This window comes from Neomonachus schauinslandi, chromosome 6, assembly GCF_002201575.2.
Source record: "Neomonachus schauinslandi chromosome 6, ASM220157v2, whole genome shotgun sequence".
Taxonomy (NCBI): domain Eukaryota; kingdom Metazoa; phylum Chordata; class Mammalia; order Carnivora; family Phocidae; genus Neomonachus; species Neomonachus schauinslandi.
In genome coordinates this window covers 2,002,117-2,027,467 of record NC_058408.1, presented here as the reverse complement: position 1 = coordinate 2,027,467, position 25,351 = coordinate 2,002,117, and the positions used below count along the sequence as shown (strand labels likewise).

The 25,351-nt window shown below is 54.9% G+C and overlaps 1 protein-coding gene across 2 annotated transcripts; it reads right to left on the bottom strand.

The window, feature by feature from the left end:
- Window positions 1-274: 274 nt before the first annotated feature.
- RHBG (Rh family B glycoprotein) lies at window positions 275-25,297 on the bottom strand. Of its 2 annotated transcripts, XM_021681968.1 has the most exons (11): window positions 25,264-25,297; window positions 21,645-21,767; window positions 5,170-5,356; window positions 4,549-4,699; window positions 4,284-4,431; window positions 2,732-2,898; window positions 2,315-2,452; window positions 2,062-2,195; window positions 1,571-1,692; window positions 570-643; window positions 275-388 (listed from the first exon to the last, which is right to left on the bottom strand). In XM_021681968.1, exons 1-11 carry the CDS (start codon window positions 25,295-25,297, stop codon window positions 320-322), a joined length of 1,347 nt encoding a protein of 448 aa, XP_021537643.1. In that variant the 3' UTR covers window positions 275-319. The 2 variants fall into 2 exon arrangements, with proteins under 2 accessions (XP_021537643.1, XP_021537642.1); XM_021681967.1 differs by lacking the exons at window positions 21,645-21,767; window positions 25,264-25,297 and adding an exon at window positions 10,328-10,576.
- Between the last annotated feature and the right edge of the window lie 54 nt (window positions 25,298-25,351).

Below are 25,351 nucleotides of genomic sequence, written 5' to 3'. Positions count from 1 at the left end.
CGGAGTCCTTGGTGCGGGTGGTATTTATCACCCCGACTGCAGGGCCTGGCGCACACTTCGCTGTAACTGCCACGTCAGATGCCCCGCTAAACAGGCCCCGAGGGGTGGTGGTGTGTGGGGGGGGGCGCTGTGAGTTCTCCCCCGACCTCTGCCAGGTGCGGCCCCCCATCTCCCCACCTTCCACTGCCCCTGCCCCCAGAGCCGCAGACACTCAGCCTTTTTTGCAGCAGGAGGGACAGCAGCTAGAAAGGAACTTCCCTATGGTAGCGGGCACCATCTTCTAAAAGGAGAGCGTCCTCTCTCGAGGGCTGGAAGCAAGTTAGGCCCGGGTGTCTGGCTCCTCCGCCCTCAGGGGGCCCTGGGCTTCATCCTCGTGCTCCCCAGGCACCTGGAGGGCAGGGGTGGGGAGCAGGTGAAGGGGCAGCTCCCGGGGGGGCTGAAGACCACAGCTGGGGGGAGGGGGCCCCCCAGAGGAGACTGAGCGAGCCGGAAGGAAAGAGGCAGGTGGGATCCTAGGAGGGGAGGCCGGGAGGGAGGGCTCGGGTCTGAGGGGCTGCAGGCATGCTCACCTCCCAGTAAACCTGGTCCTCATAGCACTGGGGGTCCGGAGGGGAGCCCAGGAAGGGCAGCCTCAGCAGGAGCCCTTGTGGGGGGAGGGAAGGGGGTGAGGGGCTGGGAGGCATGCGGTCTCCACAGGACACCTGCCACAGATAAATCACAGCTGGATTTGGGGAGCACCTACTGTGCACGGGCCCTGTGCCAAGGGCTCAGCAAGGCCCTTCCTGAGCACCCACCGCAGCCCCGCAAGCTGGACCTGACCCCCAGGTCACCGTGAAGGAAGCGAGGCCGGAGAGGCCGGAGAAGTCCAGCGCCTCGCCGGTTCCTACAGACGGTCATGGGCCCACTTGTGATGCTGCCGCCAACACAGTTCCTGAGCTTTGTGTGGCCTCCTCCCCAGGAGGGGGACAGGCAGTGTTGACTGAGTAAATAAGGAATGACATGAGGGAACGAATCCAATCTTGTTGGGGAATGAGAATCTGGGGGGGAGAGCAGGGAGGGGTGGGGACACTGAATCACAGGTTTTATTTTGAAGGCCACGAGGAGCGAGGCCAGACACCGGGAAGGACTGTCTGACCGGCATCACTGGGCAGTCTGCGTGGGTGGACGGATCTGTGTTCCCACCCCCGACCCCCACCCCGACACCTACCTGGAACCAGAGCTCAGCCGCCCCTTCAGAGCCTCAGCCTGAGGTCGGGCTGCCCTCTGGTGGGTGGAGTGGGCAGTACAGGGAAGCCAAGATCCCCAGAGGGACCCAGCTCGGCCCCTAGCGTGCCCCCCACCTCCTCTGGGCACCAGAGGGAACAGGTGCCCACTTCCGGACGAGGTTACCCCTGACTCTACCACCCCAGCCCACACTTGGCACAAGGCAGGTGCTCAATGATTATGTGAGCAAATGAACGTCAGGGAGGTGGGATCCGGTGGCCCTTCCCTCCCCCCCACACCCCCCCCCCTGTCTTCTGCGCCCCCCCGAGCTCCTGCCAGCCCCCCACCGCCAGCCAAGGTCACTCACCTCCGAGGCCCCCCCCCACAGAAGCAAACGTCAGTGTGACAAACAGCCCGAAGAGTTGGTGCATGGCCTGGGACGTGGTGGTGCGCTGGCCCGCGGCGACGAGCGGAAACACGCTGTCTAGGCTGCAGGGAGAGGGGGTGCTGGGGACCCGGGGCTGGAGAACCGGGTCAGCACACCAGCGCACTGCGCTCCTCGTGCAGCAGCCAAAGGACTCACGGGAGCCCAGAACACCCTTTCACCCTCATGGGCCCGCAGACACCCAGACACTTTTCAAGACTCAGCCTGAGGATCACTTTTGCCTGCCATCTCCTCTGACCCCCGATGTGCAAACTGATCCTAAGGGTCATTATCTCTTCCTGTCCTTATTCATGATGAACGAATGAAAATAGACACTGCTTTTTGTGTTGGTCCACAAAAGGAGGAAGAGAGTGAGTGAGGTCACCCCGGGGGGATAATGACCTCGGGGAGGGTCAGGGATGGGGAGGACTCACCCTTCTCCATAAGCTTCATGGGTGGCCAGCCCAGCCACGAGGACCCCCAGGAGGGCTCCCAGGACCCCAGGCATCCCATGGAGGTTGTGGACACCACATGTGTCTTGGACTTTGAATTTCGCCTCAAGGATGGGCTGGAGGACAGGACACGGTCATGAGTGCCCCTCCCGCCTTCCCCCCCAGCTGGTGGAGAGGTGGGAGGAGAGGCGCTGAGGACCCCCTGCTCTGCCCAGGGCCTGGGAGGTGTCTATACCGTGAAGAACTTGTACCCCAGCGTGGAGACTGTCCCAGCCAGGAAGCCAGCTGCCAGGGCCCCAAAAGGCGTCAGCATCATCTCCCCTGCTGTCCCCACCACAACCCCTCCGGCCAGTGCAGCGTTCTGGATGTGGACCTGGGGGAGCACAGGGGAGGGGGGCATGGGAGGCCCTTCCAGATCGCACACCCAGTCTGGCCCCACGCCGTCCACCACAGCGGCATCTGCTTCTGGAAGTCCCTCCGCTATTTGATCTCTAACTCTCCTGCTGTCCCGTGATCTCCTCCTGGGAGGACCCCGCACATCTGGGCCCCGGGCCTGTGCCCTGTCCTGTTCCCCTGGAAAATGGGCCTCCTGGGTCTCAGATCGCTCCTCCCTCGACCCATCCCTTGGCCTTTCCTTGGCCTCCACCCCTACCATGTCCAGCCGTCCGTGCTCCCCAACCAGGGCCGACAAGGCAAAAGTGCCAAGGGTGCTTGCCGTCAGGGAGTAGTATGTGTTGAGGGCTGTTCGGTGTTGCCCGTCCCCCAGCGTGGTGGGCGCAGAGTTGAAGCTGGGCCAGAAGATCCACAGGAAGATGGTGCCTAAATGAGGGGCAGGCCAGCAGAGTGAGAGGCAGCAGGTTGGCCCTGAGCATGCTCGGTGTCCTCACTCGTGACGTGGGGCTAACATCCCCCAGAGCCGGGGCCACAGAGGTGCCGTGTAGGAAGTGTTCAGCCCATGGCCTAGCAGCCACGAAGTCCTCAATCAGGGGTACTGAGACAAGAGCCACTCCCCCGAGGACCACAGACGGCTGACATTTTCTTGTTAAGCATCAGAACGGGAAAGAAAAACAGGCCAAGGGCGCGACATGTCAGGCACCAAACTGGGAACTTGACATTCATATCAGGGAAATAACGTGCTTTAAAGCCTCACCCACCTCCTGGGGAGGTGGGCCCTGCAAGGTGCAGGAGGGGGCCTCTGTCTGTGGGGCACCAGATAGACAGGCCTGTGCATGCCGGGGGAAGAACCTGAGGTCCATATGTCCTGCCTACCCGTGTGGGGTTCCCAGGCCGGTCCCGGAGGGCGGGGCGGAGCCAAGGGACAAGGTGAGGGGAAGGCTGGGGACCCCATAGGGTAGGGAGGCTTGAGAGACTGCCCCTCTGTCCTGAGTGGTCTCGGGTGTGCAAGGTCACTTCTCCCTGCAGCCCCAGGGTCTGCGGTGGAATCCAGCACACTCACACATGTGTCCTCTGAGGGGCGAGCAGGAGGAGCGAGGAAGAGGCAGGGCTTCCTGCCTGGAAGGAGGGGACAGAGGAGAGCTGGGGTGTAAGCCTCCTGGGGAAGCACGCCTTCTTTGGGGAGCCCCCAGACTTCTAGCCAAAACATCCACCTCATTTCACCAAAAACCTGGAGGTGAGCAAGAAATACAAAACCAGCCTCTCTTTTTAGTGTGGGAATGGGCACTTTGGTCATTATTCAGGACCACCTATGAAAAAATAAAATCTAAATATCCTTTCCTGCCTCGTTTGTGAAGGCAGAGAGGGGGGCAGAGGCCCAGGTAGGGGCACATGCTTGGAGGAGAGAGTTGGTGGGGGTGGTCAGACCCAACTGCTCCCAGGAGTGACCTGTGGGGGGCCTCTGGGAAATCGCCTGGGGGGCAGCGAGAGGGGCAGAGTCCTGGAGGTAGGAGATGGGGAGAATGGCAGGGGCTGCTGAGTCTGGCTTCTGACTTGGGGTGGGGGCTGAAGGGTTTTAAGCAAGGATTGGTGCAGTCAGACTTGGTTCAGAAAGGCCCCCCCAGGAACGGGTGTGGGGCATGTGCATACTCCAGGGCTGAGTTCCAAGAACCTGTCAAAAAAACTGCTGGCAATGATGAGCACAGATGTGGGGCTCTTGGGACCCCAAGGACTACAGGCGGCACCCCGAGATCTCGCCTGGAGGGGGTCCTCTCTGCCCCCCACCCCCACCCCACCCAGGCAGGCCTCACCAATCATGGCAAAGAGGTCGGAATGGTAGACGGAGCCCTGGAGATGCTTGCTTTTCTCCAGCTGGGGCCGGTAGAGGACCCGCGAGAGGACCAGCCCGAAGTAGGCCCCGAACGTGTGGATAGTCATGGAACCTCCTGCGTCCTTCACCTGGGGAGACGGAGCGGAGGTGGAGGAGCAGCCCTCCGCCACCCCCTGGCCCCATGCTCTCCCTGCTCGGGGCCTGGCCCCGCCCCTCCACCCTCACCCCAGCCCCACCCAACTCACCCCCAGGAGACTGAGGAGCACAAACTCGTTGATGCCAAACAGCACGGTCTCCAGCAGGGCCATGAGCAGCAGCTGAGCTGGCCCAGTCTTGCCCAGGACGGCACCAAAGGAGATGAGCACAGCCCCAGCACAGAAGTCTGCGTTGATCATGCTGGGGAGGTGGGATGGAAGGGTAAGAGGGGCGGGCGAGGGTGACTCTGCGGGGCTGGGTCAGGGCAGGAGGCAGGGAGCCTAGGCGTCCAGGCTCTTCCCTGGTAGGCGGGGAGGGCTCCCATTGCCTTGCTCGGGGATGAGGAAAGCATTTTCGGGGAGGTTCTGTGACATAGAGAGCGAAGCCCACAAGGGGCGGAAGAAGCAGCTCCTGAACCACCAGCGCCTCCGAACCCCATCCTTCTCCAGGAAGCTCCATCCGCCCAACAGCTCTTGGGTAAGAAGGGGCTTAAAGAAACGGGTAGGTGCAGCTGAGTGTGTGGGTGGCCGCGGGAACGGGCAGCGCCTGGGACACATGCCCTGCGGGTCAGGGAGCCGCGGGACGGGGCTGGGGCTGGCTCCCCCCGCCGGGCAGGGGCCTCCCAGCCAGCCCAGGGCCGGGGAGGAGCCGGGGAGGCCACCGCCGCCCACCTCTCCACGCCAACGTGGATGTGGCCCCGGTGCATGGAGTGCAAGAAGCCCTGGACGAGCGTGGACCACTGCAGGGCAAAGGCGGCCAGGAGGAAGGTGAAGCCCAGGCTGCTGAAGCCGTATCGCTGCAGGAAGGCCATGAGGAAGCCGAAGCCCACGAAGACCATGACATGCACGTCCTGGAAACCTGCAGGGGACATTCGGGGCTGCTCCGGCCTCCACCCATCCCATCAGCCACCCTGCCGAGGGGGGCGGGCAACTCTCACCAGCCAGGGCCGCCGGGAGGCTGGAGCAGAGCCTCTGAAACTCCCCAGCTGTGGCGGGGCCTCCCCGCCTGGGTCACCCATGCAGAGCCGGCCGGCTGGGAGCAGCGGGACCCAGACCCTCCCTGCTGTCCCCGTGTTGGAGCCAAGCCTTCTGCTCTCTTCTCTGGCCTGTGCTTGGGTCTCTTACACCTGCCCAGCGGGAAGTCCTGCCCGAGCTCTCTCCTGCCACGGTCCCTGCCCCTCCAAGCTCCAAATCGTCTCCCCCTTCGGGCTTGGTCCAATTTTCCCTTTCTGCTGGAAAGTCCTCCTCCATGTCTAACATCCATCAGACTTCAGAATCTGTGCCTCTCCATTTTGAGGATTTTATTTTATTTTTTATTTTTTATTTTATTTTATTATTTTTTAAAGATTTTATTTGTTTATTTGAGACAGAGAGAATGAGAGACAGAGAGCATGAGAGGGAGGAGGGTCAGAGGGAGAAGCAGACTCCCTGCCGAGCAGGGAGCCCGATGCGGGACTCGATCCCGGGACTCCAGGATCATGACCTGAGCCGAAGGCAGTCGCTTAACCAACTGAGCCACCCAGGCGCCCCATTTTGAGGATTTTAAACTTTTTAAAAATAATTTGTGAAATAGCTTTATTTATTTATTTTTTTGGAAATAGCTCTAATTGTGAACAGAGATTTCCTTGGGGACGGAACGGAACGGAGGGGTGGGGGTGAGGTGCTGTTTGCACACTGTGCTATTGGCGAGCCCCGGATTTGTGCGATATGCAGGCTTGGGAAGGAGGGTTCCGCTTTTCCGTGCGTTTCTTTCTATAATCTGAATATGCTAATTTTATAGATGAATTAGTTGAATTTTTTTAAGTGTCAGTGAGGTTCCTGGACAGGGAGATCGGAGCCTTTCTGTTTGCTCTCTATGATGTATGCGTGATAGACGAGGCTAATACAAATCATCTACGGTGATGCTGGAAATGAGATATGTACAGGGAGTTCGCCTCAGTGTCCGTGTGTTCTGCACCCCTCCCCCAGCCTCCGTGTAAATAGGGTTTGAGACGTGACCTAGTGAGACCCTCAGCCCACCTGGCCCTGTGCTCTCTGCCTAGAGTAATTCCGTGCTGTATCTTTGGCTTTAACTGAGAAATGCTAGAGAAGGAGTCTCACGAGTGCTGTCAGAAGTCACAGTGTAAATAAGCTATTGAGAAACAGGGTCGACTCTGACCCTAACCCCCCCTTTTGCAGTTCCACGTGAGAAATTTCTCTCGGAACTGCTCTCTTCTCTGGCCTGTGCTTGGGTCTCTTACACCTGCCCAGCGGGAAGTCCTGCCCGAGCTCTCTCCTGCCACGGCCCCACGGTCCCTGCCCCTCCAAGCTCCAAATCGTCTCCCCCTGGCAAATGTCACTTGCCCCAGGAAACCCAGTGGCTTTCCCTGCATTCCCACGACAGAGCTTTACCAGGACCTGGAGTGCCAGGCCCTGGGGACACGGCTGTCACCACAGCCCCTGTCCCTGCCCTCACAGAGCGTGCAACACAGACCTCAGGGACCCAGGGAACCACTCAGGCGAGCCTTCCTAGCCTCCGATGAGAACACATGATTGATCGTATTTCCCTTTTCTCTTGGCTGCCTGGAAGCTCGGAGACACACTGGCCTCGCAGCTGGGACAACTGAGGCACTCACTACTCATTACTGTTCTTCATTATTTATGTTCTGCTTCCCTGCTTTTCTTTTCTCGTACTCGTCACGTTTTTGTTGTAAATGACCTCAAACCTCTTGTAGAAAGAGGCAGATCATAAAGGGAAAAAAATTATGGTTTTTGTTTCATCTGAAGAAGCACTGACAGGCCAAAAATGTATTATTGAACCGTAGAACGTGACCCGTAACTTCAAGAGACGCAAACTTTTTTTTGCTTTTTTGTGCTGGGTGTGGGCTGACAGGGAACGGGCTTTCAAGCCCCTGGCAGAGGGTTGGGTTGGTGCTGGAAGCGGAGGTCTGCAACTCAGCTGCCATGGGAGGTAAGGGTCTGGAGGCCCACTGGCCTTGCTAAAAGTCCCCAACACCGTGCCACTTCTCCAGCCCTGTGCACTCCCGAATCACCCAGCTCTCTCTTCCTTCTCAGATCTTAAAACCCAACAGAAAAGGAGAAGCATCACCTATAAGTCAGCCTGCAACCTAAGTTCTTTGAGGCCTTGCTGTCTGGCTTCTTTTCTTCTTGTGCAAACAGTGAAGTTCTTTTGTCCAAGGACAGCAGGACAGCAAAGGTGGCTGGGTTGCCGGGGCTCTGTGCCCCTGACGTGCAGAAACTGCCCCGGAGCTTGTCTTAAGTGGCAATAATATTTACATCTCCCACCCTGGGCTTGTTTTCAATCAAAACTCAGTCCCTTGACCTTTCAACTGGAGTCTAAACACTAAGAAATCTCCTTCACTGGGGAACATTCCGCAGACTGTCCATCGGCTGTGGCCTCCAAACCCATGCACTTCTGGTTGGAGAGAAGGTAAAAGTCCCCTAGAGATACCCATTACCCTCCCTCCTTCCCTACTGCCTCTCCCCGACCCACTGGATGGCTCCTGAACAAAAAAACAAGGAACAAGGGGACCGTTAAAGCTGGATTGTGTGGCCACGGACAAGCCACTTAACCTCCTGAGCCTTGGTTTCCTCATCTGTTAAGTGGGGCTATAAACATGAGGAGCAGAGAAAAGGGAATGGTGAGCTGGGGAGGCCGCCTCCTCTCACACTCTGCTCCCTTCCGCCCTATTCTCCTATTAGAGGTCACATCCCCCTTCCCCCACGTCTTCCAAGAAGATCCTGATTCCATCTATCCTAAACCCCTCTCCCCGAAGGTAAGGTCTCAGAGGTGTGTGACACAGGACCTGTCCATACTGCTTCCTTAGACTCTTTCTCGTGGTTGCTGCTGTGTCCCATCAACCTGTCTTTTCTCCTCTTTCTTATTTTCCATGACTTGCCTCATGGGACAGGAGGGGCTTGCGCAGCTGGGCAGCCAAGAGCCCTGGATCTAGCCTGGCTAGCTGGCTAGCCCCATGACCTCTCTGGCCGTCTCTCCACATCTGAGGGGATTGGACCAGATGGGCTCTGAGGGCCCTTCCTGCAGTGAGAGGCCAGACAGAGCCTCAGAGCAGCCGTGTCCTTGGCACTGGCTAGTCCCACAGCCCCACACCAGCTGCAGAACTCCCTTTCATCTCCCGAACCAAAGGGCCGTGGTTATACCATCCTCTGGCCCTGACCCCTTCCCCTGGACTCAGGGGCAGGGGAAGACCCGGCTCATCAAAGCCCCAGGCTCCAGAGACCTCACGCTTCCCTCTGCCCCGACCTTCCCCCACACCAGGGTCCCAAGTCCACAAGGATAGAAACCTAGGGCAGCAAAGAGGTAGGATTCCCACTCCATTCCCTTTACTGCAGTCCAGGGAGAGCTGCATGTCCCAGGAGAGCCCCACCGCTGCAGCAGAGGGGTGACAGCCTGGGGCGTTTCCGGGGGAACCTTGAGACAAGCAGGGCGCCAAGGCCTTGAGTGAGGCCCAGGGGAGGAGGAAATGGGGGGTCCTGGCAGGCAGCCAGGTCAGACACTTGGACAAGAGCTTACTTCTCTCAGCCTGGGGGCTGTTCCCTCCCAACTCTCTACCTGTCTGGACAAATGCACCCCCCAGGAGTCTGCCATCCCAGCCTCTGTGGCTCACCTTGTGCAGACAGGGCTGATGTGAAACACAGGAGGGCGGAGCTGCAGACCCTCTGCCGAGGACGGCTGGGGGCCTGGGGGCCTGGGGGTCTGGGGGTCTGGGGGTCTGGCGGTCTGGCACTTCTTGCTCAGGCCCAGTGCCTCTCACCCTCTATGTCCTCAGCGTCGGGAACCTCATTGTGTCGGGGTTGGGACTGGGAGAGGGTCAGGTGGGGACAGCCTGCCACCAGCTCAGCATATGGAAAGCAGGGTAATGACAACCTGGAGTTTTATAGGAGACTCACACTCTGGGCCTTGTTTGAATGTACATCCCTCAAACTGAGGCATCCTTCTCCCCATTGCCCTGATGGGGAACACTGAGGCTGAGAGAAGTCCTGCCCAGCAGTGGTGATGAAGTCTAGAGATCTGGTATCTTTGGTCCCAGCTGCCCAGGGCCTGAGCTGCAAGGGGGGGCCCCAATCTCTTGGGAGAGGCTCTGTCCCCAGCAGGGGATGTTGCTTGGGATGCTCGAGTCCTAGTCCCTGTTCTGCCATTCACGCGGTGGGCGATCATGAGCAAGTCACAAGCCCTCTGAGCCTCAGCTTCCTCCCCTGGGAAATGGGCTAATGACCCTGCCATGCTTCCTTCTCAGGACCGGGGGCTGAAGCTCTGCGGCTGTGCTCCGACTCTGACTCCGGAAGGGCCCGTTTTGAGTGGCTGGGGAGGAAATGCCTGAGCGCCACGAGTCTTGGCTGCCTTCATAGCGAGTACCTACCACTTTCTGCACACCACTCCCTACCTCCCCTGCCAGGGAGGATTCTCTTTCCTGTGATCAGGGTGGGGGCCCTGGAAAGGCAGTCTCTGGAACAGCCCTGCAAAGCCCAATTAGGCCAAATGGGAGGCGAGACTGGGAGCACTTCAAGCTCAGATCTGGGTTTGAATCCCAGCTCCCTCAACGCCGACAGCCTGAACCTTACCCAGCCTCGTAATCTCCTCGAGGCTGTGTTTCCCCATCTTTGTCTACTTCATGGGCTAAATGAGATAATGCATGTGCCGCCCTCAGCACAATGCCTGGGACACCGCAGACACCGAGAAAGGCTGTTATTATAAATCCGGGGCACCTTCCTCCCGGAGTCAGAGGGGTGCCCTCCTGGGGTAGATACAGACGCCCGAGACACCGCGGACCTCGGGCTCTTTGCTCCCGGCGCCCTCACCCGCACTCACTTGGGTAGCGAAAGTAAAATTCATTGTCCGCGTTGCTGTGGTTGCCCCAGCGCCAGAGGGCGGCGTCGGTTTCGTGGTTGTAGCGGACGAAGACCGCAAAGAGGATGGCGGTGGCGCCCTGGAGGAGGAGGCACAGCAGGGGCAGCTGCAGCCGCCGGCCCGCGGCGCGGCGGGGGGACCCGGCCATGGACAGGGCCTTCCAGTCCGCGGCTCCGGCTCGGCTCGGGCTCGGGGCGCACAGTGCAGACACTCCCGGGCAGGGCGGGCAGCTTCCCCAGGAGCCAGGCCCCGCCCACCAGGGCCAAACCCAGCCCCACGCCGAGGCTCAGCCCCGCCCCCAGAGCCAGGCCCCTACCGCCCGAGCCGGACGGAGGCCCACGCGTAGACTCAGCCCCGGCAGGTGCGGAACCAGGGCGGCGAGGGCCTGGGCCCAAGGCCTGAGGTGGGGCAAGGGCCGGGCGGGAAGGGGGCGTCAGGACCCCCAGGTCCTGTCTCCCTTGGCCCAGCTGCCCCTCGCGCTGTTCGGGTTCGGACAGATCCTTGGAGATGGCCTGTGACCTGACCTGATGGGGCACAGCTGAGGGACCTGGTGAGAGTGGGGGGATGGGGGAGGACCCTGCCCCTCAAACGTGGTGTTAGTTTAGAGAGTGTTTCCCAAGGAATAAGAGGCCGTTTAAGGCCCGGGCCTGGCCCCTCCAGGGTTAACACCAGAGACAGTTGAGGGGTTACTCAATCTTTTCCCAACTGAAAAAGCCAGATGGAGAACGGAGGTAAAGAGGCGCTGTCCAGGCATTGATGATTAACCCGGCCTCAGCAGCAGAGTCTCTCCCCTGGGCCCCAAGCCTCCTAGGCCTCCTAAGCCACCACGCCCAGCAGCTGGCCAGGCTGAGAGCTGGGCTCCCTGCACGCCTGCATGGGTATGAGGAGACCTGGCCTGCCTCAGCAGCTGGAAAGAAAGGAAGCTGGATGGAGAAGGGTCTTCTCAGCCCAGAGTCAGGAGCCACTTGTAACACGAGCAAGGTCTACGTCGGCCGGGGTCCAGGTAGAGAGAGACGATAAGGACACAGACTGACTGACGCCTACTGAGAGCCAGGCTTTGGAGATGAACCACATGACCCCTCCCTCCAGGAGCCACTGTGCAGTTGGCAGACCAACACCTAGGTGGGGTGAATGTGTGACCTTAGGAAGTACAGAGGCCATGGGGGCCCAGGAGGAGAGGCAGCAGAACCCACCATGGCAGTGGGGATCAAGGTGGGCACAGACATGAGCTGCTTCCTGGGAGGTCATGTCTGCAGGCAGTCTAGAAGGACAACCTAGAAATTGGGCAAGCAAAGAAGGAGGAGGGGACATTTCAAGAAGGGGACCTGCAAAGACAGAAGCCTGCCATGGGAGTGTCCAGTGTGTTCAGGGACTGAAGCTGGGGCGGGGGGAGTCTAGAAAGGCCTTGAAAGCGCTGCTGAGGCGCGTGGCCTCTACCCCGTGGGCGCGGGGCCCCTGGAGGGCTCTCACGGGTGGAAGACCCTGGCACTGTTGGTTCTGACACCTGCGGGCCACAAGGGGCTTCAAAGAAGAAAAGCTGAGGGGTGTCTCAATGGGGCTGGTGGGAGGGGAAGCCCTCCGTCCACCCTGCTGCCCAGCCTAGTCTGAGGGGGCTGTTGTGTGGGAGGGGCTTCTCGGTGTTTGCAAAGAAGTACCAGACCCCTGTCTGAAGGAATAGCTACCATTCCCAGAGGATGTTGCCTAGGCTCACAGCGACCAGCCACCCCCCAGAGCAGATGCAAAGTGGGGCTCCCGCCAGCAATGCGCAGGGACAGGGGAGACAGTGCAGTCCCTGACCCTCCTCCTTGCTTCCCCTTCTGTCCTTTGTGCAGTTCATCTCCTCTTCCCTTCCTGCCATGGGCTTTAGCCTCCAGCCTAGTGTGGACTCTGGGGGACAGCTGGATTCTAGCTGTCTAGCTTCCTGACCTAAGTCAGTGCCCAGCCAAGCAGGCCTGGAAGGGCAGGGGTCAGCCTCTGTGGTACGGCTCCCAGCAGGCCAAGCAGGCTCTCTGGCCTTCAGTGGCCCCTGGCCCTTGGCCCAGAGGCTCTCTGTCACTACTTGGTCAGCAGGAAGGCTGTTTTCTAGCCCCTTCTGCAGGGGTTGGGGGTGGGTGGGAGATGTCTGGTCAGATAATGATTCTTGGACAATTTATCTGGGGTATCCTCCCAGGCCCAGCCTTCTGCCCCAGGGATGCGGCTTGCTTTCTGGGCACTGTCTGGGAGTGGGGGCCACTCCGGGTTGTCCAGGCAGGGTCTGGACAGGCCCTACAAGGGGAAGAGCCCTCATAAGCTGAAGAAGCAGGGAGAGCAAGAAGGAGTGGGCTGGGCCCTCCCAGCATCTTCTGGGAGCCTCACTTGTCGTCTCTCGTAGTTTCTGAATGCCTCTGGATCTCAGATTCCCCCTCCTCTGTTGTTCATTCATGCATCCAACAACTATTATTAGTAGTAGTAGTAGTACCAACCCTGGGCCAGGGCCTGGGTCTATGACCCGAGATTCTAATCAACATGCATGACTCAGGTGGGTCCAGTGGGTCCTGGAGGTCTAGAGGGACCTCCATTGGATCTACTGGATGTCAGGAGGTCTAGAGGGAACCCCAGAAGGGCCAGAATAGCTGGGCCAGCCTGTGGAGAGTAGACACCTGGGCAACATCTGTTTGCCAACCTGTATGGAAAGATCATTATATTTTAATAACTAGAGGTACCAGCTTGGTACTACCACCCCTGGTCCAGCAGAGGGCAAGATCCTGACAGTTCTCCCCTTCTGAGGGTCCCCCCCTGACAGGCCTCCACCTGTGAGGACTCCCCTGGCCCACCACCCAGAAAGAAGAGGCTCCATCCAAGTGACATGTCAGGGCCCCTGCCCTCCCCCTGCCTCCTCTGGGCCTGGAAGCTCTGGTGGAAGGGGGGGCTTTGTTTCTCAATCCTCCCTCCACCCACACCTCCCCCGAGGGGCCCCTGAGTCTGTTACCAGCTCCCATCCTGCCGGCCGGGGGTCTGCCCCATCTCGGACCTCCCTTCTCCAGTTCCCACCCATGACCAGCTGGGCGCCTGGAGGGTGGCCAAGGGGACTGCCGTGGGCTGCCTGCCCTGGCCTGGTATGGCCCGGCGGTCTGTGGGGACCGAGGCTTGGGTTACTGAGTAACGCGGGGGTGCATGCAGCTGCTCTCCACGGGGGTCACCTCCTCCTGGCTCCCTGTTCTCTCGGCTCAGGAATCCCCAAAGCCACCTGGCTCCTGTAGCTCCCTGAGCTATTTGCAGCATCATGGGAGCCAATGGGAGACAAGTGGCAAAGCACCAGAGCCTGTAAGACTCGTGTTGGTGTGTTCCTTCACCCTCCAGAGCCTCAGCGGGGCCTCGGGCAAGTACCGTTTCCTCATCTGTAGGAGCGGTTTCGAGGAGCCCCAGAGTGGACGTTGAGTGCTGGCGTCTTGTAAGCTTCGGCAAGTGTGGCCATCAGTACTGTCTGGAGTGGCTGAGCAGACAGGACAGATGACTGACTCCAGCACACCGTGGGGCACACGGTGACTCGGGACAGCAACAGGCGGAGGGGCAGTCTCCACGCATGCTCCTGTCGGAACTGGAGGGGGTGAGCAGTGGGGGCCAGGGGCCTGGGACAAGCACATTCCAGAAGGGCCATCCGACCAGCATCCCCAGTGACAGGACAACTCGTGGACAGAGGAGATCCAGGGAAGGGCAGAGCCCGCCTTCATTCCTCAAACACACTGAGCACCTGCTGAGCGCCGGGCACTGTGCTTGGGGCTGGGGTCGGCTGGAGAGAGACCGAGCCCCTGCCCTCAGGGGATGTAAGTGAACGGCCAGGATCAGGCTGCGGAGGGCTGTCCTGGGGACAGGCCGGGGGCACTAACCCATGGTGGGGTGGTCAGGGAAGGCTTCCAAGAGGAGGTGATGCTTACTTTGAGATCTAGCCTAATTTCACAGCTGGGGTGGAGGAAGGGGTTCCTTTTTGTGCAGCGCTCCGGTATGAAGAGAAAAGAGGCTATATTAGAGAGCTCCTTGATGCCCATTTTCTGGGGCTGGACGAACTGCAGACCTCAGACCCTCCTGAAGAACACAACCACTGCAGAGCCATGTAAAACATTGCTGTATTGACATACACAGCATGGTGAAACTTAGACATGGCTTTCTCTGCCCAGGGCCTCACCATCTTAGTGTGCACATAAAAGACTGTCAGATCGTTTTTGCTTAAGCTTCCTTCATCTGCAAAATCAAAATGACAGTACCTTGAAAAAAGTTTGTCAGGAGGCAATGATCTCAAGTCCCCAGTTTTTTTCATGCATTTAACACTCTACCTGCATTCCTGTGACAGGCCAGGTGCTGTGCTGGATTCTGGGGTTCTGGGGCATTTCCCCGACACTCCGCCACCCCCGCACGGGACAGAACCTCACTCTGTTCTCAGGACACCAAGACGGAGGAGACGATGTCTCAGTTGCTAAGGCTTGACAGTAGCCCTGTTTCCAAAGTATAATCCTAGCCTTTCCTGCTGGGGGTCTGGGGTGAATTCCCGACAGTAAAAGTTTTGGGAGACAGCAAAGTGCAGAAGGTAAGGGCATACTGGATCGTGGGGACATAGGTCAGAGTCTCAGCTTTGTCCCAGAGAGATTTTGCACAAGTTGCTTACCAAGCCTTGAACCTCGCCTGTTACAGGGAGAGAACTCACTTCCCAAGGGTGGTTGTGAGGATGAATGTCCATGAAGCACGTGACCCGCAGGGTGTCCTCAGCAGCAGAGCTCATGGTAATTACTGCTGTTAATAAGGAAACACGCAAGTAAACGGTATGGCCATTTCTTTGCCTTCTGTTCCTCCTGCTTCCTGCCTTAGGGGAAATCTGTGCACTGCTAGGGAGGTCTGGAGACTGGCCCTCAGTCCTTAGTTTTGAGCACAAAACGAAGGGTGTTCATCTAATCCTCAAGTGCCTGACTGGGGCCACTTAAGAGAAAAGCCAGGAGGGAATGTGGGGTGCGGGGGCAGGGAGCTTGCTCAGGGGAATGGGTCATGTGGGTGTGACCACAGTTAAAGGGGCAGGGGACAGAACACCACGGGGGCCCCCCGGCTTCTCTTCCTCCCAAGTGCTCCCAAGGACTCCACCACCACCACGGAACCAACCAGAACCACAGTCCATCCCGGACCAGCCGGGAAAGCTGGCTCACGTCCTACTGCTTCCCCCTGCTGGGAGCCAGGGACTCCCTCTCCTGGGCCAGCCCCATGCTCCCTGCCAGTCTTCCCCAAACATGAGTTTTGATGAACACCTCTCTTGTCTGGAAAGGGAGCAACTGAGCAGGAATGTTCTTCACATATGACCCAGGACGGAACAACTGTAGAGCAGATTTCTGCCCAGGGCCTGGTGGGGGCCATCCACTGCAGGGCGGGAACAGCCGGGATGGAGGTGGTGAGGTGGGTCCCTTCCATCTGACAGGGGCTGCTGGCTCTAGGAAGCTCCTGGCTGCAGAAGAGGGACTGGACTGGGCCATGAACACCGGAAAATTTCGCCTCATCTAGTGCACATTTAGGACGTGGGCTGCCTGCTCCGGGTCTCCGTCCTGCAGGCCTGCCAGCACACCAGGCCCCTGAGACACAGGCGGGATGTGAAATCTGGAGCTCTTGATGCTGGTAAGCAAAGTCATAGCTGCTCAGCCTTTCGTTCATAGCTGTTTATTGAGCCACACTTTGCAAGGTCAAGCAGGCCTGGCTTTGCCCCTGGGGATACAGCAGTGAACAAATAAAGACACTGACTTTGCCCTCAAGGAGACGCTTTCCTAGTGGGGGAGATTCAGGAAACACACACAAATAGCTATTTAAGATGCCCTAAGAGGTTTGATGTAGACAAGGCTGAGCGAGAGGATGGAGTGATGGAAGGGAAGGGCGTGTGAGGCCAGATTGCTGGGCAAGGCCTCGGGAGACACAGGAGATGCAAGCAGGAAGCCAGAAAGGGGCTCCTACAGACCCCTGGGCAGAGGGAACAGCAAACGCACCGCCCCTGAGGTGGAACAGCATGGAGGGCAAGGCGGCTGGTGTGGTGAGCAAGGAGGCAGTGCAGGGAGGCGTGGGCCAGACACGTATCACTCAAGGCCCTGGTAAGGAGCGTGACCTTCCTGTAAGGATAATGGGGAGCAACAGAGGAGTTAAGAGCAGAGGAATAATATGATCTCATTTACTACTTCATTTTTAAAAAAGATTTTATTTATTTATTTGACAGAGAGAGAGAGACAGCGAGAGAGGGAACACAAGCAGGAGGAGTGGGAGAGGGAGAAGCAGGCTTCCGGCTGAGCAGGGAGCCCGATGCGGGGCTCCATCCCAGGACCCTGGGATCACGACCTGAGCCAAAGACAGACACTTAATGACTGAGCCACCCAGGCGCCCCTGATTTACTATTTTAAAGGACCTTCTGGCTGCCCAGGGGGCAGGAGTGTAGGGATAAGTGGAAGCAGGCAGCCAGTCGAGAGGCCAGCACCACAATCCAGGCAAGAGCCAGTAGTCATGGTAACATGGAGAAGACAGAAGCAGTTGGGCTCTGGGTAGATTTGGAAGCTAGAACTGACAGGGCTTACTGAAGGACTGGACATCGGTGAGAGAGAAAGGAGTCCAGATTCATGTTTTGCATGTGGATGTCCAGTTGTTCCAACACTACTGAAAAGACTATCCTTTCTCCATTGGATTACCTTTCCTCCTTTGTCAAAGAGGAGTTGTCTATATTTATGTGGGTCTATGTCTGGGCTCTCCATTGTGTTCCATTGGTCTATTTGTCTAGCCTTTCACCAATACCACACTCTCTTGACTAGTGCAGCTTTATATGAAGTCTTGGAGTCAGGGACCATCTCCAAGGTGTTCCAACTTTGTTCTTCTTCAACGCTGTGTTGGCTATTCTGGGTCTTTTGCCTCTCCATACATACCTTACAATAAGTTTTTCAATATCAACAAAATAATTTGCTGGGATTTTGATTAAGATTACATTTAACCTATAGATCAAGTTGGGAATGGGGTGCCTGGGTGGCTCAGTAGGTTAAGTGTCCTGACTCTTGATCTTGGCTCAGGTCTTGATCTCAGTGTTGTGAGTTCAAGACCCACATTGGGCTCCACACCCAGCGTGGAGCCTACTTAAAAAAAAAAAAAAAAAGATCACGTTGGGAAGAACTGATGTTTTATCAACATTGAGTCTTCCTATCCATGAACATAGACTATCTTTCCATTTAGCATGACTTAAACTTTTTTTTTTTTTTTAATTGAGGGGCACCTGGCTGGCTCAGTTGGTTAGGTGACCAACTCTTGATTTTAGCTCAGGTAATAATCTCAGGGTTGTGAGATCAAGCCCTGCATCAAGCTCCAAGCTCAGTGCAGAGTCTGCTTGAGATTCTTTCCCTCTGCCTACCACCACCCCCCCCACTGGCTCTCTCTCTCTCTCTCTCTCTCTCAAAAATAAAAATAAAGGGCACCTGGATGGCTCAGTCAGTTAAGTGTCTGACTTCAGCTTAGGATGTGATCTCATGGTCCTAGGATTGAGGCCCGTGTCAGGCTCCCCCCTTAGCAAGGAGTCTGCTTCTCCCTCTTCCTCTGCCCCTCCCCCCACTCATGCTCCCTCTCTCAAATAAATGAGCAAAATCTTTTTATTTTTTTAAAGATTTTATTTATTTATTAAAAATATTTTATTTATTTATTTGACAGAGAGAGAGACAGCGAGAGAGGGAACACAAGCAGGGGGAGTGGGAGAGGGAGAAGCAGGCTCCCTGCAGAGCAGGGAGCCCGATGCGGGGCTCGATCCCAGGATTCGGGATCATGACCTGAGCCGAAGGCAGACGCTTAACAACTGAGCCACCCAGGTGCCCCAAGATTTTATTTATTTGAGAGAGAGAGAGAGGGAGAGCACAGAGGAAGAAGCAGACTCCCCACTGAGCAGGGAGCTGGATACGGGGTTCGATCCCAGGACCCTGAGATCATGTCCTGAGCCTAAGACAGATGCTTAACTGACTGAGCCACCCAGGTGCCCCAGCAAAATCTTTTTTTTAAGATTTTCCTTACTTATTTGAGAGAGCACGAATGGGAGGGAGGGGCAGAGGAAGAGGGAAAAGCAGGCTCCCCGTGGAGCAGGGAGCCCGATGCGGCTAGATCCCAGGACCCTGGGATCATGACTTGAGCTGAAGGCAGACGCTTAACCGACTGAGCCACCCAGGCACCTTGGGTAGCTCTATTCTTAACTTCTTGAGGAACCTCCATACTGTTTTCCACAGTGGCTGCACCAGCTTGCATTCCCACGAACAGTGTAAGAGGGTTCCCCTTTCTCCACATCCTCCCAACACCTGTTGTTTCCTGTCTTGTTAATTTTAGCCATTCTAACTGCAGTGAAGAATTCTTTATCCAGCAAGGCTGTCATTCAGAATGGAAGGAGAGATGAAGAGCTTCCAGGACAACAGAAACTGAAAGAATATGTGACTAACAAGCTAGCTCTGTAAGAAATATTAAGGGGGATCCTGTAAGCGAAGAGAGACCCCAAGAGTCACATAGACCGGAAAGAAACAGAGACAATCTCCAGAAACAGGGACTTTACAGGCAATACAATGGCACTAAATTCCTTATCTTTCTTTTTTTTTTTTTAAGATTTTATTTATTTGCGAGAGAGAGAATGAGAGACAGAGAGCATGAGAGGGAGGAGGGTCAGAGGGAGAAGTAGACTCCCTGCTGAGCAGGGAGCCCGATGTGGGACTCGATCCTGGGACTCCAGGATCATGACTTGAGCCGAAGGCAGTTGCCTAACCAACTGAGCCACCCAGGCGCCCCAATTCCTTATCTTTCAATAGTTACTCTGAATGTAAATGGGCTAAATGCTCCAATCAAAAGACACAGGGTATCAGATTGGATAAAAAAGCAGGACCCATCCATATGCTGTCTACAAGAGACTCATTTTAGACCTAAAAACACCTCCATATTGAGAGTGAAGTCCTCTTCTTAATTATTGCTTTCTCTCCTCCTCACCTCTGCATCCCAACCCAGCTCTTTCCCCGCATTCCATAGGAAAAGAAGGCCTCTGTGGAAAGAGGACCCAGTCTCAAGAGTAAGTTGCCAACACATCTGTAAGAAAGTGACGACCCAGTGTGGCTCACGTGGCTAAGCTAACCTCACGTGTCCTCTTCTCAATGACTGGAAATTTATGGCTGGACTTGACCCCTCACTAAAGCTAAACTGACTTCCCAGTGGAGAAATTTACAGATGCTGTGTCTTGGTGTTTCAAGTTCGAAGCTGGTAGTCAGTCGTTCTCTGCAGTATAGCTCAGATTCACCCACTCTGTCCTGAGGACATTACCTGTCTTCATTTCTAAGCCCTTTATCCAGCCCATGGTAGTTTCACATCAGATTATCAATTTATGCAGGTCTCTCAAGTGCCATTCTCCCTCCACCCCAAAATGCCTGCCCATGTTGTTTCTATGACCTTACCCGTGCCCTGCTGCTATTGGAAAGCTTCCAATGGCTCTCCAGTACCTCAAATAAAATCAGAGCTTCTAGTGGCTGCCATTAGTACAATTGCCCCAGGAAAGCTACCTGGTCAGTTCTCAGCTGCTCTCCATTCTACCTCACATCCTATATTCGGGGGGGCGGAGGGGGGAAGCCTCTTCTCCTAATTTCTGATGACTTATTCTCCTACCTCAAGGTCTTTGTCCAAGCCTCTCAACTGACATGAAACCATCTTATTCCATCTATCTATGCCCCGCCGCTTCATCACGTGGCACCATAAGACCACTTCCTGCGGCCAGAGTCCAAGATGGGTCCAGCTGCCTCCCCCTTGCAACTCCCCTCCCCCTCAACTCCCCTCCAAGGACCACTACATTTTGCAATGAATTATCAGTCTTAGCTGCGTTGTTAGACAGTAAATCCCCAAGATGGTCTTTACCGTGATACATATCCCCAAGTGCCTTGTCCAGCGCTTTGCATCCAACGAGCACTTACTGTGAACTTGCGAACCAACCAACCATGTGCAGAATATCTATGCCCAGGTTCCACCAAGAGTTTGCTGGGGAGAACGGAGAAAACATACACAGTAACTTTGTTCCACAATTCATTTACTGAACTGGGGCAGGTGATTTAACAACAGATTGCGGGATAAGGCTGGGAGAGAAGAGTTCTTGCTTCCCTTCCCAGGAGCCAGCTGTGTCATGGATGCTTGTAAATTTTCCAAAATAGCCATCTGTTTTTGGGCGAGCCGGGTCTGGAGCTGGAGATTGGCATACATACATTCTAGGAGTCCCAGGCATTCCTTGGGCTTGTGGTCAACTCCTGAAGGGAGAGCAAAGGAGGTGCAAAGGGGACAGGAGACTCTGTAACTGTACTGGGGTGGGGAGGGCTCTAATCTTTCCTGCACAACTCGGCGCACACGTACCTTTGCTCGCTTGTCGCCTACCTGGCCACCCTATTTTAACTGGAAAACCATCACTGGGATTTGATACCTTCATCCTTTGCTAAATTTTTTTCCCATAGAATTTATGATCATACAGCATGTTCTGTGATTACTTATTTGTTGTTGAAGTCCCCTCTCTAGAACGTAAGCTCCAGGAAGGCAGGGAGTTTTGTCTGATTGCTCACTGTTGTATTCCCAGCACCTAGAAGCATGCCCTGGTGCCTAAGTATTCAAAACATACTTGATGAGTGAGTGCAAAGATCCGACTGAGGCCCCAGGGATGCCTCAGCCTCCTTCTTACCTGACACAGTGTCGGATCAGCGGTGACCTGCAGCCCCTCCTATTGCCTCATTTCAACCAGTCTTGCTGCATTAGCCCAATTTTTTCTAATGTTTTCAACGACATTACATGCAGCCAGCTCCTAGGTAACTTTGGGAGTCATTTGCCTACTTTTTTGTGTATTTATCGGCCTTGACTTCTTTGTTAAACTCTGAGGTCAGCAAACACTGTTGTCACGGCTGTCTAGCACCTGGTTAGGCTCCCCGCCAGTATCCTAAACGCCCACTGATTTCCCTGCAGGAATGTGAATAACTGAAATGTGACAAACTGAGCTAATGCCTACCATTCCCTTCCCTAGCCACTAGCAAGCAATAAAATTTTCCTTTCAGTCGCCTAGCCTAGTAAAAGTGCTAATAAGGAAACCAACACAAATTGGTAGAATCGGGAAGAAAATGAAATCAGTAGACCTGAATAATCAACAAGCTGCCAATGACCCAGAGTTGGCACCAGATCAACGGGAGAAAGCTCAGGCCACTTCCTCCATGCAACCCCTCCCCATCCTGCATGGGGTCCATTTGGGGAACCTGCCCTGCATCCTTACCTGAGGGCAGCTTTGTGTTCTGGATGTTCAGGAAAGTGGCCGGTGGGGAACTTGCTTGAAGATTAATAAAGCTAGGGGAGGGTTTGGCTCGACAAAGAGGCACAACATTACTTTCCTCTTTGGCTGGAACAAAATCAGAGGCAACTATTCAGAGTTATTTCTAACAATTTCTAGCCTTTCTAACTATATCTCTGCATTTGGCCTGTGAACACAGGTGCCAAGGCCCTGCCCTTAGTAGCTCCAACTGAAGTTACATAAGACAAAAAAGAAACCATAGTGGGAGTAAGGGAAACCAATCAGGGATGGGTTCAGCTCACACCTGATAAGTGCTCACGGGTGTGTGCCACATGCTTATTCCTGTGCTAGACACTCGGGCGTCACAAGACCTCGAACTCATGGTTTCTCAGGTACTATCTCTTTGGGAGACAAACAGGGCACTGACGAAATGTGATATATATCCACCTAAGGACCTAAACGATGCGTCTGACAGTCTGGGTGAAAATGAGACCTTTATTATTACTAAGATTTAATTATTTGAGAGAGAGAATCTCAAGCAGACTCCATGCTGAGTGCGGAGCCGGATGCAGGGCTCGATCTCATGACCCTGAGATCATGAGCTGAGCCAAAATTAAGCCAGATGCTTAACCGACTGGGCCACCCAGGCACCCTGAAAATGAGGTCTTTTATCTGAGTTATCCAAAGTTCAATGTTATTTGAACATAGAAATGGATGCTTTTGAAAAGGTGCAAGAGCTCAACATGAGTACGATAGAGAAGAGTCCAGGCAGGTAGAGGATATTTACTGGACCTTGAACACAGGGCGCTTTTGATGAGTGGAAATATATTTCAAGTGGGAGAAAAGAGGAACGCAGGAGAGCAGGATGAGCCACGGAAGACCCTTCACAACAGTGAATCTGAGACTTCAGGCTTTCTCTTGAATACAATGGAAAGCCATTGAGCCTTTTAGGATTCGAAAAAATGTGATAAAAACTGTATTTTGTTAATCTACAGTTATTAAAATAGGCTGGATATGAAAGAAGTTCTTGATGGGAAAATAAATAATCTTTGGCAAAAAGAATTAAGTTAGAAGGAAAAATGGATTTGTAGGAAGGGCATGAGTTCTACAGAAGACATATGCTACTTTTGTCTAGTGAGCAACACTTCCTCTGGACAACCACTCTCCCCAGGTCCCAGGCCATACTGGGACCTCCTCCCCAGGAGGAAGGGGCGTGTGAGACAACACAGGCCAACCACGGTATCTCATCCTCCTTGGCAACTGTGAATGATCCAAGGAGTAAGCACAATGGGCAAGCTGGGAATCCATATATGGATTCTGTTGTCAAAGCAGCTTGCTTTCTTCTGATCTGCTATGCTGGGAAAATGTAAAGTTGGGGCAGATGAAAGCTACTGAATTTGGCCAGCATGCTGTAAGGAGCAGATACAAGCAAGAGGGTACAGACAAGAGCATAGGAGAGAGATGGACTGACAGACAGCTTTAGGCACTGTGTCCCCCAGTACAGTCCCTGAGGCCCCAGCTCTTGCAGGCCTTCTTCCTGGCCTGTGACCATCTCAGCCTCCCTCCCACTGCACAAGCCTCTGAATTTCCTTGTTTACTCAGGGGAGTCTGAGTTGGGGCCCCATTAGATTAACATAAATCGTATTTTGGACATACTAATGAGTGGAGACTAGGCAGTCCAGGTAGAAATACCTACAAAAACAGGCAGAGGTGGCACTGAGCTCAGGTGAAAGGTCAAACTGCCAGGCCAGCCACAAAGAGGGGATAAAGAAACTGCAAAAACAAATCAGCTCTCCAAAGTAAAAAACTGAGAGAGAAAATGGGACCTTGGGGAGCTCGTCCTCAGGAGTTTGGAAGATGAGAAGGAAGCGGCAAAGCGTACAGAGAAGCGATGGACGGAGAGGCAAAATGGCTGGGCCTCTGAAGGAGCCTGCAAGTCACTGCCAGGCCAAGGTCAAGGACAGAAGAACTGAATCCACTCATTCTAGGAGACAGCTAAGTGCCCGTGAGCATCCACCTGTGACGATGCCACAGCAAGCCAACACACGTGGTGGCGGCTCTCACGGAACTGAGAGTCCTGAGGTGCAGATCATCACTAAGTGATCGAGCATGCACGTTACTCCACTCCAGAAGTGCAAGAGAGCACCCAATCTAGAACACATCTGTGCAGCTGGGGACTGTGCTCCCCGGAAGCGATCCTGTCTCTGCTGGGATTTGGAGGATGAAGGTACAGGAAGGCTGTCTTCATGGAAAACAAGCCTGGGGGCAGAAGTGCGACAGGTAGGTTGTATAAAAGAAGACGTCGTATTCTTGTCCTTAATTCCAAGTGCAACAGAGGTGTGGCCTGAGGGGGTAGTCCTCACACACAGGTGCCAGGCTGAGGTGCTTTCTACTTGGAAACTCACTGGGCCTACGAAAATGGAAATCTGTTTTATTCCCTATTACTCCTGGTGAAGGAAATCTGTCTTGTAGGGTTTTTTAGGCTGGGTTTGTGGATTTTCCAAGCCCTGCTATAGGCCCTCCATCTTCTTTTCCCTTCATCTCATCTGTCATTTGATGGCTCGTGCAGAATGGTAAGGAGACAGAAGCTGAAACTGGGGTCTCGAGATTATTTTCACCACTGGAAAAATTTAACTTTAACTTCCATACAGATGCACTTCTCAACAATTCAGGCCCATCCTAGGTACAGGAGGATACATTTTCTACCAGGTTGTAAGGTGTGAAGGTGTGAAGAATACTTACACACAATGCATAAAGGAACCACACCTCTGACAACACAACAGAGGAGGAGGTTGGGGAGCAGCAACGGGAAGCAGAACGTAGAAAATAACAGTAAAAGGTGCTTTATGCACAGTATCTATTTCTCACAATGACCTAAGAAGTAGGTAGCTTTCTCCACATTTTATTTGAGAAAACTTTAGTTAGGAAATTTGCTTAAGATTCCACAACTAGCCACGTGGCAGTGCTGGGGTTAAATCCGGGCCAGAGGACTCCACGGTCACGTTCTTTACCAGTCACAACATTCTGTGGAAACAGGTGGTCGATTATGTCTAAGCTGTGACATAGTCAGCCTCTCAGATGGATGGAGTCACCTACTCCACGTGGCTGGGCTCTGGAGTCAGTCCCGCCCCAGGCATTTCCCTGCCCGCTGAGTGGGACCGCCCCCCGCCAAGCAGAGTTATCTGTTTACTCTGGTCAACACTATGTATCCTGGAACCCCTGCACATGAAGTCTTGTTCTAAGTGGTAAGAGGGGAAACAAAGGAATAATAATGTATTCACTCAACATATCATTGAGCAACTATTATGTAACAGATCCAGTTATAGACATTGGGAATACAGCAATGTTCCCATCTATTTATTTATTTTTAAAGTAAGGTCTACGCCCAACAGGGAACTTGAACTCCATGACCCTGAGATCAAGAGTCGCATGCTCTACGGACTGAGCCTGCGGAGTGCCCCAAATCCTAGAACAGCTACAAATACTTTCCAATCAACGGAGAAAACGGAAAAAAAAATACATACAAGCTAGAATGACTTTCCCAAATTCTGAGCACTTAAGGTCTGGCTTTCAGGGGAGAGGGAGCAGGGCCTCAGAGACACACCTTTTCCGTTGGGAGGGCTAGCATGCTGCTCCATCGGGACACCAACAGGTGTGGTGCCTGGGGAAGAATCACAGCGTTACACGACCAA

Coding starts and splice junctions, on each gene's coding strand:
- RHBG (XM_021681967.1), bottom strand. CDS start 10,514: ATGGCCGGGTCCCCCCGCCGCGCCGCGGGCCGGCGGCTGCAGCTGCCC. Junction 4,700..5,169: donor ATCCACGTTGGCGTGGAGAG/GTGGGCGGCGGT, acceptor CCACCTCCCCAG/CATGATCAACGCAGACTTCT. Junction 1,693..2,061: donor CATGAAGCTTATGGAGAAGG/GTGAGTCCTCCC, acceptor CTCTCCCTGCAG/CCTAGACAGCGTGTTTCCGC.